The sequence below is a fragment of the Acanthopagrus latus genome, chromosome 1 (assembly GCF_904848185.1).
Source record: "Acanthopagrus latus isolate v.2019 chromosome 1, fAcaLat1.1, whole genome shotgun sequence".
In the NCBI taxonomy this organism is placed as follows: Eukaryota; Metazoa; Chordata; class Actinopteri; order Spariformes; family Sparidae; genus Acanthopagrus; species Acanthopagrus latus.
In genome coordinates this window covers 11,125,297-11,141,019 of record NC_051039.1, presented here as the reverse complement: position 1 = coordinate 11,141,019, position 15,723 = coordinate 11,125,297, and the positions used below count along the sequence as shown (strand labels likewise).

General features: G+C 42.6%; 1 protein-coding gene across 1 annotated transcript in view; it reads left to right on the top strand.

Annotated features, from left to right (window-relative positions):
- The window catches only part of cntln (centlein, centrosomal protein), an 86,188-nt gene that overhangs the window by 48,558 nt on the left and 21,907 nt on the right, over positions 1-15,723 (top strand). The window contains exons 17-24 of the mRNA XM_037101698.1: positions 1,805-1,859; positions 4,216-4,297; positions 4,617-4,885; positions 9,180-9,401; positions 10,760-10,857; positions 13,626-13,752; positions 13,969-14,106; positions 14,512-14,697. Coding sequence (XP_036957593.1) covers positions 1,805-1,859; positions 4,216-4,297; positions 4,617-4,885; positions 9,180-9,401; positions 10,760-10,857; positions 13,626-13,752; positions 13,969-14,106; positions 14,512-14,697 — 1,177 coding nt within the window. The remainder of the gene's footprint in view (positions 1-1,804; positions 1,860-4,215; positions 4,298-4,616; positions 4,886-9,179; positions 9,402-10,759; positions 10,858-13,625; positions 13,753-13,968; positions 14,107-14,511; positions 14,698-15,723) is intronic.

Genomic DNA, 15,723 nt, shown 5'->3' with positions numbered 1-15,723 from the left:
AAATAGTGCCAAATAAAGATGTCAGACTCGTTAAAGCTACTGACAAGTCTTTGTCTCCCCCCCTCCTCCTTTTTATCGCTGCCTCTGGCTCCCTCTCTCAAGTTTCGAGCCGCTGGAGGCAGCTGACCATTTTGAGCAGATCAGCAGTTTTGTTAGAGAGCAGGACAGAATGAGAGCAGGGGGGCTTATTCAGAATCGTATTGGATTGTTCTGTTAATATGAATATGATTGTGTTTACATGTTTAATATGGTCTTAATCACTGCACTACATTACAGGTGAGTGACAGATCATTGATAAGGAAAGGAAAAACCTGCATAAAATATCTTGGTCGGCTTCATTGGTCCCTCTCATAAATATGGACGCATGCAATAAGTCGATGAGTCCAGTGGGTCTCAAACTTTTTCACCCCAAGGACCCATAAACTGACACAAATTAGACTGCAGACCCCCATTTGGTAAGATTTTGTCCCAGGTTCCCTTATCTGATGAGAAATACAGACAACATATGAAACTCAGGGCCAAATAGGTACACATTCTTTCATTATGTTACAAACAGATTGAATTAAAATGAGAATAAAATGCATTTGCACGATGAATATCGACCCTATCAATTATCATGTAATAAATTCTCAGCCCATTATTAGGAAATGTATATTATTAGTTATTTATCACATCAGTGAATTTATCGCCGATAGATATTGTCTGATGCCGTATGTAGCGGTAAGCACCTTTACAGATGGTTTGCAATCTGTCAATAAACGCAGAGAAGAAGAGAAAATGAACAAGAGCAGCGCACAATACATGTCGCTTAGAATTGTGAGAAGAGTCAAGTTTAAACACAAATACAAAAAAGACAAATAATTTATCTTGGCTCACAAAATCTTAGACTTCATGAAAACAAGTTCCTAAGCTAGTCAGTTAAATTTTACAGAGGTGGAGAGTCCTCCAAAATCTCTCATTGGTGTTCAACTAGGATGAGATCTGGTGACTGTGAAGGCACTTGCAAACACCCTTCATTAATTTGTCATTTTGAATCTGGATATGATGCATACATATAGAAAGTATAGTAAAATTATGAGTGAGATAATTTCAGAATTGTATTCATCAAGCTAAATTTAAGGCTGCAGTTTATCTTTCTCACCAGCATTTTTCACCAAACTGCATGTCACCCTGGTCTTAGTGGTGGGTAATTAGTGATCCTGAGCAAGTCCCTGTGCCACTTCCAGACCAGGTTTAACCCTAACTAGCCCCCAGCCCCTGTCATGTTCCAGTTAGATCCTCTCTCTGTGGTCTTTACCTCCGCTGCTTCTCCCAGGCCCCACCTTAATAAACCCGCCAGCGTAAATGTCACTGGCTTCCACCTTCACGTCAAAGGTCACTGTCAATAAACCTGTGTGTCTGTGTGTGTGTGTGTGTGTGTGGAAGCCCTTACCGTGTGTCCATCAGATGCAACTTTGCTTGGCTCCGCTCAGCCGTGCCTCTCACACACGTCTGTCACACACAGAGGGCTAATGAAGGCCACAGCCGCTCTCATACATGTTGATGCATTCACCATCAGCACCACACACTGCAGCTTTTCACTTAATTTACACCCACATTTACACTTCCAGCTCAGAAATTGGATGGGACATTGATTTTCTGTTGGAAGGAGGATGGGGGGGCGAAATGCACATATTTTTTCTTGATGTCAACTAAATCAACCATAAAAGGTAAATTGGATTTTTGTCCAGTGGTGGTACTTTCAGAACCAGGGTTATGGGTTCAACTTCTGGACTGTAATCACCCCTCACAATTCTCTCCGCAGTGACAGTGGAGAAGAGTACGTGGACAGTCTCAACAGTGTGCCCGCTAACAGAAAGGTGGGTTCCCGCTCTTCCTTCAATGATGTTCTTAAAATACTCATTCCTGACTTCACTCTGCTATTGAAGCATAAGCTGTATCAGTGCCATGTAAAGTTGTACCTCTTGATGTTGTTATTATTATTATTTAATTCTTTTTTAAATGGGTCACAGTGTGATAGTCAACATATTTAGAGTAATTGTATGTAATAAATAGGAATCGGTCGAGGTACGTTCCCAAACAAAATTACAAGCAAAATGAAATATAACTGAAATTATGTGTACACTTATTTCCAGCTATAAAACCTTAACCATATAACCAGGTAAGATTAATCGCCACACCAGAAACATTGAAAACTAAGTTTGTGTTATGTTTTATTGTGCATTACAGTTATCTAATGATATCTAACCCTTTCTTTAAAAAAATATTGTGATTTAATGTTTTTGTTGGATCCAAAATGGTTGTTTTGTTTATTTCTGTCTAAGACCAGAAGAAAAACAGTTGGTTTTACCTTCTTACAAGGTCTGTAAACCAATAGTGCAACACCATTGTTATCACATGGTGTCTGTTTTGTCCGCATTGAGAGTCTTGGTTGTTGTTAATTTGTGGAAAGATTGCTACAGTGTGCATCGAGCATAGGCTACTGTACTGCCCTAGCATTAACTAGGTAACATTATTGAAAACATTACCTGGTGTTAGCAACGTTAGATCCAACAAACTGGCAACCACTTTAGGGTGAAGATTAATCGAACAATAGGCATTGTGACGTGAATGCAATGGATGGGGGAGATGGAAGGTCACATGTATTGACTGAATATTATCAATTACACCTTTAAGGAATGTGCTCTTCGGGAAAATATCGTACATGTGTCTACACATTTATTCTGATAGGTTTGTTATTGTAAGAGCAAGGGGGGTTTTGGGGGGATTTTAATTGCAATCAACCAAATACTCATCAGCTCACCCGTCCCTATGATGACTGCTAAAAATGCAAAGACATAAGACTTAAACAAAAGGCCTCCTCGGTAGATTTAAAAGGCTCATTCTGAGGTAACAGAAACAAAAACATTTTTGTTCAATTGATAAATACTAAAGAATAATTATGAGCATTCATTATTACAATTATTAATATTATATTTTACTTTTGCAAATAGATCTGCCAAAATCCCCCTAAATCCTGCTCACTGGTCCTTTAATTCATATGTGTCAACACTGCTTTTATACCACTTTACAATTGCCATCCTATAAAACAATGTGAGCTGCTCATTCTTTACCATAAAGTCACAAAAATGAGCAATCCAACCTGTGTAGAGGAAGCATTTTAATAAGTAATGTGATTGAACATCAAATGGGTGATTATGAGTGTTCCTGCAATTATTGCACACATGATTACGCGCATGCCAGACAATGCATCTTTTAACTATCCTCTCCCTTTGCTCCTACATTCACAAATGCCTTCCTTTGTGTGCTTGCTGGTGCTCCTTCTTTTCCCCTCTCCTCTCCACACCATGAAATCAATAGGCCTGGACCCTTGCTCTTGTCCACATCAAACCACTTCACGGCAGGACATGGCAGCTCCAAACCCCAGAGAGATATGTCCGTCAAGAAGAGAGATGAAGAGAGGAAAGAGGGGGACCTTTTAAAGACATCCTGTCTCTCTCTCTTTCTCCTTTCGAGAAGGTGCAGAGGAAGAGTGGGTTGTTGTTGTACATGCAGCCAGGGAGCTGTCAGGGCCCCCCCTACTCTCAGATCCCTTTAAGTTTCCCTGGCTCCAGATCCGCTAAATGTGCCCATCAGTTCCTCCTGGGCTCATCACTATGACAGCCCTGGCCCCTCACGACGTGCTATGTCACAAACCAAAGGGTTCATCTCCCCTCTCCTCTCTGCAAGGCACCGTGTGATCAAACCTGGCACTGATCAAATCCTACCTGACCCTATATACAAAGGAAACAGGCAGAGCAGAAGAAGGGGTGTGGTGGTGGTGGGGGGCTTCTTTGATGTCGCTACAAACGATAGTGCAGTTGGGAGGTGTCACACATACACACTCACGAGTGCAAATGACTCTACGCACACACATGCACGTCATACTGTAGGAGTGAATCAGAGCTTTGAGACACTGATTGAACAAAGGCGGCATTTGCAAGCATCTGTCAGGAGCAATATCCGCGCTGAGGAGCATTCAAGTTGAAGTCAGTTGAACACGCTCAGGTGAATTATTAAAGCGCAGGGTGATTTGTCTTGTCGCGTTAAACTGAGCACTCCCTGTGATCATGGTGTCATTATGAGCTGCGTTTCAGGAAGCACAACATGTCGACCGGTTGTGTTAGATTTAACAGCTGCTTTTCATCTCTGTCTCCCACTTTTCTGCTCTTTCAGTCCTACAGGTGTTCACTGATTTCACGCACAGAGGCACCGGCAGCAGAATCTAACAGAAAACAAGCCTGTGTTCTGGCCCAAGGTAGAATACTTTGCCTTTTTCACACCCATGCAAAAACTACAAAAATCTAATCGACTATTAATTGCAGCAGGAAGAACACTCAATGTATGTACATGCTGTCTATCGGTAACAAGTATTTGAAGAAGTTTACAAGCTTTGTTTTTTTTTAGTTTGTGGTTGGCTGGTTATAAATGGAAAATGTTAATCATCACAGTTTTCACTTGTGCATACAGAAACACACTTGCATACACCTGTTAACTCCCAGCAGTGGCTTCTAAATAGGGATTTGTTCTGTGCACTTGTCAACTCTGAGGTGCCTGCTTGTACTTCCTCCTGTTAGACGATGAACAGCATGAGCCCTGGGAGCGAGGGACGAGAGGAGAGAGAAAGAGGTGGAGGAGGAAGAGGATGCTAATGAAGACCCAGCACTGCTCCTCCTCTTCTCTGCAGCAGCGCGTAGAGTCCCTACAGCGTCACATTGACATACTGCGAAGTGCCAGGAAAGATGCTGCGCTTTCAGCCAGCGAGCTGCGAAGGGCCAACGAGAAGATCACGGCGCAGCTCAACTCCCTCACTGAGAAACTCTGTAGCAGCAAGCAGCTCACACAGGTAACTTGGGGAAAAAACAGGGAGATGAGAACAGAGGGGGAGTCTGTTGTAAGTATTGGGAAGTTTCTTATATTTCTGTCTTTGTCTTTCTTTTTGTGGTTCTTTTGTATTTGCTGGGGGCTGAGAGTGCAGCAGTAGCAGGTCCTTTGCCCTTATCATGCTTAATAAGTGTGGCTGACAGGCCTACCCTCGCCTGTGGAGGTCAGCACCATGGAGCAGAAGAGGGGATGAGGATCTCCCTCTCTCTGTGTTTTTCTCTCTCTGACTCTGCTGTTGTCTCGTCCCTCTGAATGTTTCAACAAGCCAGATCTCCACAACAATCTCTGTCACTCGCAGCTACATTTCTCCAAATACGTGCACATGTGTGCACAGACACACACGAGGTGACTGTTTTTCTTACAGAGACCACTGCCACACACCCATTTAGTTATTTAGTATCTGCCTCCAGGTAGGAAACTCTAAGACTTGGTATAGACTATAAATAAAACACCAAGTACTTGTGCCCTAAACAGTATCTTTCCTGTCAGGACCTCCTTATACACACCAACATACGAACACACTCACAAATACACACACACCAACATCGAGACAGACACAGTCGTTAATCCGACAGGCAGGAGACTTCTTTTGGGGAATTCAGACACAGCAGTAGCCAACGAAGGCCCACTGGACGTCTGATTAGGCACATGTGTCTGTATATCTGGTGTGTAGAATAGTACGCTCACAGTGTATTGGACTTGTACACACAGGTCAGAGTGCAGCCCTCATAGTGTTGCTACTAGGAAGTGGCCCTTGTGCTCCCACCCAGGATTCTGATTGCCGAGGCCCAACGAGACCTTAGACTCAGACACAGCAGTAAAGGCACAAGTGCACGCACACACACACATATACAAGCACACACTGCTGCGTGAATGAGTGGACAGAGAGGGAATTGTTGTCTTCCTGTTTGTTTCCTCTTCCCTCCTGCAGTATTAATGCCACTCCACCAGAGAAAGTCAGAGCCGACTGACTGGCCAAAGCCAGGTCTCGTTGCCCTCTCTGGAAAGGGCAAGAGGTGATGGACTTTGGGCTTGTTCCAGCCGGTCCTGGCCAACTCTCCAACTAAAACTCTCAGCTTGTAATTGGCTTAGGACAGCCTCCACAGGGGCCATCATGTGAGAAGTAGCATGGCAGTTTCACAGAAACTTGTTTGTGTTGCTGTGTCTCCTGATCCTTCAACCATTCTGTCCTTGCCTTGCTGCTTCCTCCTTCCTTGCCTCCTTCCATCATTAAGTCTTATTTCCTTATTCCTTCCTTTCCTACATGCTCTTTGTTCTCTTTTCATTACCATCCCCTTGAGTTTGGATTTAGAATTTCTAAATGTCTTAATAACTGCATTTTAATAGCTGCTATTTAAACAATATTGCACTGCTCTTAAATCTATAACAAGAGGAATAGACCTGCGGTGTAGAGGTATAAAATGACTTGTCATCTCTTTGTTCTAGGCTAAGATGTCTTTATCGGCAACATAATGACCTGCAGTTCAGAAATGTGACTTTTTTTATTTTCTTGATGATTCTTATTTATTAAAACTTGGGTCATTTATTTAAGCCTATCAGAGTTAAGGCAAGTTATTGGAGCATGGAAATATCACCGCAACAAAGTCCAGTGTAGCAAATAATACAGGTAGTCAGAAGATGGTACTCTTTGTAAACAACCAGCACTTTAGCCGACCATTATCTGAACCACTTTATTCAGAGGTAAAATCAAAAGTGAGTGCCTGGCAGTGTCACTAATGATCCCTCATTGCACTGGGAAACTTTGTGCACTCATATCTACGGCAAGTGCTTTAGGGCAAAGTTGAATCAGAAAGATTCAGATAGATGTTTACAACGATCACCTCGTTTTCTCTTTCATATAGGTTTGTCTAACCTGGAGGTTTATTTAAAACCTGTTTGATTGTCCGACCAGCCGTTTCTCTTTCTCGCCCTGTCTGACTTTTAGTGATGTTGTCATATTCTGAGACATGAACAAGGGCTGGATTATATGCTGAAACATTTCTTCACTAAAAGATCTGTATCTCAACATCTGTAACAGTTTTACAGCTGTTGCTGTGCTGCAAATGGATATATGATTAGTGGGACTGATCATTATTTTTCACTGTGTCCTAAATAAGCATGTTTATTATTACATCTGGAGAACAATATTTGCGGGCAAGGACACCACTGCAGCACTACAGTGATTCATTGTAATGCTGTTTTGTGGCAGGATTATTACTAACAACTTTCTAAAGAAATGCAGCTTCTTTCAATTTGGACATTGCACTTGGCCATATTGCGATTTCAATAATACTTAAATGCATAGCCCTGATATCAGCACTGAAGTTTGACATAAAGGAACATGGCAACTCTTTCTAGATCTTAATGTAATGATTGCTGATAGAAATAATGGCCAAAAACGACGAAAATAAGACTCAAGTTGTAATAACCTGGAATTATCCCTTAAGGTGACATAAGAAGCTTAAAAAAAATTCAGGTGACAGGTGAAGCGTACTCTCCTAATTCTAACTGCTGACAAAATGTGCTCGTCATGCGTATCATCCAAATACAGGATCACTTGGTCGTTTGGATTATCTTCCTCTCTCAGTCATTACCTACCCCATTTACTTCACTTTGCCATGTACTGTGACATCCCTTCCCAAATTTCCCAGCCTTATCTCTTTACGGGTGGAGTGTCCTACCCTCCTCTAACATGTAAGAGGCTGGGATTATCACAGGATTAAGGGGTGCAGCAGACATAACTGACTGAACTTAAAAAGCTACAGACGTCATTTGAATTTCAATGATAGATGCGTTACAGATCACATAAAAAGTCTGGCCAACAGGATGAATACAAAGTGTTAGAAGAACTTGTATTAAGACTTGTGCCTGTGTTTCTCTTGATTTATGTTGGGCCATTTACTTGATCTTTGCATGCGTGCATGTGGGGCTATTTTAGCAGCCTCTGTTTCCTTATTTATCCTGCTAATGATTGGGTATCACTTGAAGCAGCATCAGTGAGACCACTACTCAGATGGGGGAGAGAGGTGTCCTCTGTTCCAGCCTAATGGACGACAAGCACATCAGTCTGTGTCAGTGTCATCTCTCACCAGGGCTGAAAATGGCCTGTGAAATCAAAGCCTGTCTTACAGGAAGTGTCATCAATGCCACTCTTAATTCGTGCACCACTGCCACTGCTTTTCATCCTCTACTCCTCCCACTCTCTCTCCCTCTACGACTCCAATGTTTCTCATTCACCCATCTTCCCTGGGGATATGGCATGTGCGTCTTCAACAGAGCAGAGGAAACCTAAAACAAGAGGGATTCTATTAAAAGGTGTCAGCCAGCAACCAGATATCAATAACCTCCATGTATGCAGAGCAGAGAGCAAACCCCTGGGAATCTGCGGTTTCACTTGGGTGTGTGCGCGTGTGTGTCCCAGCATTTACCCCACGCGTGCAGTGTACATCTTCATGTATCATGTCTCCTATTTGTGCCATTAAGCATTCTTGATGTTTGAAATGATACCAGATCAGCTAATTGTGGCAGTATTGAGCCAAACATACCGAGACATGTTTCTGCCCCATATTTTCTGAATAAGCAGACAAAGAGCTTTTTTTATGTCCACCGCACACATGTGGTTAAAAGCATCACCCCAGATGTTTGTGTTTAGAATCATTGATACACTGTTCATTGTACATGATCAGCTAGTTCCGTAATCGTTCATCACACTAAACCCAACCACTCACCAAATGCTGAACTCCCTCCGTCCCAAAGTGCTCTGTGATTCTGCAGGATGGCTTTATTATGCATGCCAATCACAGTGAGAATTAGGCCCCATTGACCGGGCACCGGCATAATCTGTCTCCTAATTAGCATAAAAAAGGAGATTTATCACAGCTGAGATATGATAGCAGAGCCTGCAGCTCTCCTGTGGCTAACGCACACAGTATTTTTCCGACATACTGTGTTTACTTTGTGTCCGCGTTTATCATATTCATGTAATGTGAATTTAAAATAAAGACATGTTTAAGTCAGGATTTTTTCTCTTGAAGCAGTAATACACTTTTGAATCTTAGAGTGGAGGGAGCTGGGATTTGGTTTGAGTCAAACTTTTTTAAGTTAATGGCAATTAATTTATTTATGTAGCAGCATATCATGTCAACCATAACTTTTTACCTCTCGCCATCCTATAACAAAAATATTGTTTTTTATAATGGTAGCCAAAACTTTTGTTAGTTGTAGCCCACCAATTCTGTCTGTCGCTCAATCTGCAGAAGCTGACCTCTGACCTGGCTGGTATGGAGCAGCAGAAAAAGGTTCTGGAGATGGAGCTGGAGCAGTGGAGGCAGATCACACTCCCCCAACAAACTGCACCAGCACCAACGGCACCAGTGCAAGGCGAGTGCTCCTGCCAGTGCAGGACCCTGCCTGCCCCAGCTAATCCTGACCCCCAGGCCCTGGGGGCTGAGGTCAAACAACTACAAGCCAAACTTAAGGTTAGTGGTTATAACTCGAACTCTGGACTTAATGAATTGGCCTCATGCTTTGTCTTATTGTGCACGCCTTATTAGATAAATCTCTTAATAGGATGATGGTGTTAAGCATCATGTTCATTTCCAATTTTGTGCACTATGAAGCTTGAGCGGATAATACCATCAATAACAAGGAACATTGTGAGAGTATTAATGGTGTTCTGCTCAAAAAATGTATTCATGTTTGTTTGTACAGGAAAGTTTATGGAGAAAAGTAAGAAAATATAGTTGATGGATATTCTACATTTCAGTTTGCATTTCCTTGTGGTTGCCTTTTTTCTACTTATGCAGTGTTGGAATACACAAGGGTTTGTTTTTTTAGTTGGAAAAAACATTTTCTTGGTATTTTATCAAACATCGATATTTCTGAGTCACTTCAACATCACACTGGCTTTGAGCAGCACACAGTCCTTGGGGACTTCAGAAAAACTCTGAAAGAATCTCCATCAAGGTTTTACTCTCACATCATGTAGCGTAAAAAAAAAACAAATTCTTGAGCCTTTCAATTTACACTGAACATCACCTGAAATTGCATGTGATTTCGACATGAATTAGCATTTCTTATCATTTGATCTTATTACAGAGTACCTGTCAGAAAGATGAGAAATGGGGAATAGCAGTAGAGACGTGCCCTACATCATAGGGAATAAGGTGTGAGTGGTACCACAGTATTATCACCCTCTCTGCAGCCAGCTCATCAGTGTCACCGAGCAGATTGCTGCTGTCATTACACACAGCTGAGGAAGTCATGTCAGGTGACAGCAAAAGCGAGAGGCGAGGGATGCACTGTGGGGGTGCACGCACTGAGTTAGCGCATTGTCAAAAGCGTGCACTGGTATGGCTCCCACAAGAGGCATGGGGCCCTTTTAACCAAAGTGAACATGCACATTCAAATATCCATCAGTCTTGTGATCAGAAGGTAACCTGTCATCATGAGTCACGTGTCTTAATGTGTCAATGCAGAGATATAAGCGATAAAAACAAGATATGAAGGCAGTAATTTTATAATATTAACAAAATGTTCACTGCTTGATTTTTTTAAATCTTCTTTTTAATAAGAAAAATCCCTGTTAGAATATATTCACTAGTGTAGGTCTATAAATTGTAATTTTTCCTAATTACTCTTCTTATCTCATCCACTTTGAAAAATACTGCTTTCCTCTTAACCTCTTTTAGCACCTTCCACCCTCCCGCTGTAACTATAATGAGGAGGCATGCTGTGCCTGACCTGTCATCAGCCGTGTCGTGAAAACCTTCCCCACCCCCTATCGCACACACTCAAACACATTAACAAACACATGCACCATGTGCCCTCCCCCCAGAGTGCAAGTGCGGAGGTCACAAGGCAGGTGGCGGCTAACAAAGCCCTGCGAGGCCAACTCCAGGAGAAGGAGGACAAGCTCCGCCAGCTGCAGGACAAGTTAGTTTCACACCTTTTTCTTCATTAGTTTTTCCTCTTTCTGCTCCTTCATTTCAGTTCCTCCGCAGTACGGCTCTTACTATTCCTTTTTATCTCTCTGCATCCCTCTCTCTGTCTTTGTTTCTGCGTCTCCCTGTGTCTCTGTCTGCACATTTGCACATTCTCTGCAGCACTCATCTGTAGTGTTTGAATCCACCGTGTGGCAGCACTCAGTCTGCTGCACTCCAGTTAAGCATGCTTTCTCCACTGCCTGAATCATTTGTGAAATTATGCATGTTCTCATGAGCAAGTGAATATAAATGACTGAAGGAATTAGTGTGTATGCACATGTGTGCATGTGGGTGTCTTGTGTGTCATGTAGTGTCATGTAGTGTGGTGCTGCTTATGTGGGTAGCTGATCTGGAGTGCTGATCAAAGCAGAGTATTGATTGTTTGTGTGCCGCAGGAGAGACCATTTTGGCCCATGACACTAAAACCCACACAGCATCACACTGGCCTGTGGGCCACAAGCCCTAATGAGTTACATGGTTCACCTACTGTGGCACCCGCTACATTACATAGTCAGAATGTACAGCTATAAACAATTCACTGAGGGAAACTGTCGATATTTGAACAGTGTTGTAATAGGCGTATATCATCATTCTGCATTAGGATCTCATCTTTGAACTGAAAGAAGGGTACAAAGAACAACTTGGCTTTCCTCCCTCTCGCCCTCTTTGTCTCGTATGCTGTGTCCTCTCCCTGCCACCCTCAATAATGCATCCAGGGCATGTGTACAATCACAGTTGGGTACGTGTTTGCGTGTGACCAAAGCACAGCGGATCACAGCCAGACAGAGTGAACATTCCTCAGCTGAGTTTCCACAACAGCCCCAGCCCCTTGTCACACACTCACTCGCGCACACACACGTTACTTCGCCATCTCCTCTAGCCTACCTCTCCATTTGCCTCCATGGAGGGACCCCTTCTCAGAATGAAAGACATGTCTAGACGTCTCTGAAATATACATCTCAGCACACACACAGGGAGCAAGGCTGCTTCGCCTTAAAGAAGAGAAGGGGGGAAAAAAAGAAATGAATTTCAAAGTATACCGGCATGTCCTCAGTCAATATCCGGCACTATGGCCCTGCCTTATTTATGAAGCTGCTTCTTTCATCTTTAGCCCTGTTGTCTATCAGCCACATGAAACGTCCACCCGCACTTCATTCTTAACAACATACACAGAAATGTGCGCTCTTGCTCTCTCTTAGGCACACACTTCAGACCACTGACTGTTATCATTACAATGCACGCATGTTTGATGAACAATATTGCCAACAAGCGTAGAACAAAGGGAACAAACGTGTGAGTGATTGGGATACAGTTTGAGGCTCTCTTTCTCTCTCTCTCCACTAACACTCATAAATAGAGATCACACGCTCCGGCAGACGCACCATATATCCTTCATTCTTTTTTATCCTCTATTCTTTTTGGGGTGCAGAAGACGAGAACATCTAAAATAAATGTTGTCGATCTAATTGCCATTAGCATTGGGGCAGAGGGAGCTGCTGGGGCTCTTATTGCTGCTCTCCGTCTCTAAGTCAACACCAGACAGTCATCTGAAAGGTTCAATATGGGTTTTCTCATTAATGGCCAAATCCATGGGGTAACCAGCCAGCGCGACTTCCCCCTAAAGACCCCCGGCTACACTCCTCTCTCATTTAATTTAATGTCACTCCAATAGGACAAGCTCACATTTATTTAGCCAGTCTGCCCTCAGGCGTTCATCCACCTAGGGAGACAGGGACATTTACTTACACGAAAGCATTTGCTCTAGCGTTGCATCATCTGTTTATTTAAAACACACAAGCCACGATGCGTGTGGGAGCTAAGAGATCCACTACATCTTTGAAATTAAAAAAACTGCAAAAAACATTTTAATTAACTGCATCCTTATGATCTTTATTCTATTTGTTCTAATTCCCCAAGGCATAGACAACCATGAAAAATGCCTCATATTTGCCTTTTATGAAAACAGAATAAAACATACTAACATACTGAGCCCATTTAACACAAGGCCTCACTTTAATATGTTTGCACAGAATGCCGGATTATTAAACATGTCAATACAGCAGGTTATTGAAATAGGAAGTGACATGTGGTGCATGTTTGCAACGGTTAAGACACAAATAGCTTATAATACAGCGACCTTGCCTCTCTTCAGGGAAGTATTATGAGAACAGTACGACAGAACGAACAACATTTTTTGGAACGTATTCCCCCCGCTGATGTGTTTTTATATGTGACTGCTGTAATACCAAGCTGAAAATGATAAACATTTAAATATTGATTACAGTCTTTCAAGTAGTGTCACTGCTGATTCGAAATGCCGTTTGTCAAAAAGGAGTCCCCAGTCACACTTAGTGTGGTATTCCCCGCTAGAGCACTTGTTCTAATATATGCCAGTAAGAATTATATATGCATCCTTATTTCACCCCCCTCCACTTACCCAAACAGCATGCCGGTGTATTTAGTTGTCATAATGAGCTGTCATGCCTGATGCACTGCATGGGGACACTGTGTCTGCCAGCTTGTTGTGTGTGTGTGTGTGTGTGTGTCTGTGTCTGTGTGTCTGTGTGTGTGTGTGTCTTTGTGTTTGTTCTGCTAAGCAAATGCTGTCTGCAAGTGTGCCTGTACATTAGTTTGAATATCTGTGTAAAATCCATACTCATTCATGCTTTATATCATATTTGTGTGGTTTCATGTGTTCACCGTTATTTATATTTACAGGACAAGCCACACAGAGCGAGATGTGACCATGAAAAGGCAGCTGGTGGAAGACTTGAAGACGAGACTGAAATTCCTGCAGGAGATGGAGAAAAGTTATCGAGGACAAGTGGAGGAGCTAGAGAAGAAGGTACACGCAGCATATCATAGATGACACCATCATCAGGGTCATCCAGTTAGTTTGATGATCCTGGTGACAAAGAAGGAGAAACCTAGGAACTGCAGTGCTCAGCATTTCTTATATTCCAGATAATTCCAGATATTTTAGAGACTTGAATACCTCCAAATCAACAGAATGTCTATGGCCTCACTTCACTGTTAAGTTTTATTTTTCATGTTCCTACAGGTGAAGACCTTATCCGAAGAGGCCACAAACAGGAAGGCTCTCATTGACTCTCTGAAGAGGAGACTAAATGTTGCAACCACAGAGAAAAGCCAATATGAGGCCTCCTGTTCAAAACTGAAGGAGGACCTGGAAAAAAAGGTAGGAAACAGTCACACTGCCAGGTCTCACTAGAATGCTATTATTTGGGAGATTTTTTTTTGTCTTAGAAATGTTTTATAAAATCATTTTTGAGGCTAATCAACAGACAAGCACTGAAATGTCAAAGGTAAAAATAAGTCAACAAAACTCATTCCTAGCTTCTTAGGAATACATTTTATTATAATCATAGCATCTTTGAAATTATCCTAATGGCATATTGGAAAAGTTACAACATCTTGTCGGAAATCTGCAGACAGTATTACAAGTCTGAAAAGGCAGAAACTTTCAAATTGTACAATTACTTGCCACACGTCTCACGGGCCTATGCAGCCTTGCTACTTTCTGAAACAGAATAAGATTATACGCCTTCAGCTGACCAGTTCTATCTGCTATTTTTCTTTACAGGAGCAGCGCGTGCATGCCTTGCAGGCTCGTGTGGGAGCTGGTGAGCAGGCTTTGGCTGCACTGGAACAGACAGCCACTGAGCAAATGGAGGGACTGACCAAGCAGAGCTCCCATGCTTTGGACAGGCTTCAGAGACAGCTAGGCCAGGCCTACTCTCAGCTGGAGCAGCTTCATTCTTTCATCAAGGTACTGTACTAAAGGGGCAAGGGATCAATGGCCAAAGGTCCAGACTTTGACTTGGCAAATCATTTATTCATGTTAAACCAGAATGGTATGGCGTATCTGCAAGTAATTTACCTATGAATTGTAATGATATAGTGTGGGTGTGCCACCTGCAAGGTTACCTGTAGGGTTCTCATACATTGTTAACTGAGCAAAAATGTTAGGCTCTCATCACCTCCCTCATGGTATCAACTGGATACTGTATATCACCTTCGCTCGGGTTTGTACTGTCCTTTTCCAGAGTTGCCCAGAAGGTGCTCACAAGCCCAATTTTCCTCAGAGAATGTGGGCTATGATTGGTTTGTATTTCATAGAGGAAAGGATCTATGACTGTCAAAGTATCTAGCCTTCTTGGGGTCAGTGGTTTGGGTGCTTCAGCAATAACTTTGTGTAAAACATAGACTGGGAGGATCAGCCCACCTCATGTAAATGGTGTTTTGATGGACTCGTGTACTGGTCCACAATGAACACCATGTAAGCGCCAAAGTAAAGTGAACAGTAGAGCAGGGCTGACAACTGAACATCACCTGGCTGTTACTTGGGATGGTGGAGGAAGCTGCTAGACAGAACTAGTAAACTAATTGCAGGTGGACTGAGGAAGTCTGGATTTCTTTCTGCATCCTGATTGAGTTTGGAGACATGAAACCAATAGACTGTGTTCAAAACCTGTGTTGTGTAGACAGATGCTCATAGTAATGGCCAGAAGATCATCGATGGCTGTCAAGGCATCAAACGAAGAACTAATTGATAGCAGATGGGTATCAAGACACCATAGGGATTGCAGCATCTGTGGAAGAATAAACTTAACAGAAAGGAGACCATTGAATAGCCTTGCAAAAGTTCTGGCATAATTCTTTTTGATGACCGGTGTGGTGTTGCAAGTGATGCAAGTATTGTACCAGACCTGTGGTATAGAGGGACTTGGGAGCCCTAACCCAAACCCTAAACCTAACCCTAACCTCAAGGAAAATAGCTCTTGATTTACCTGCC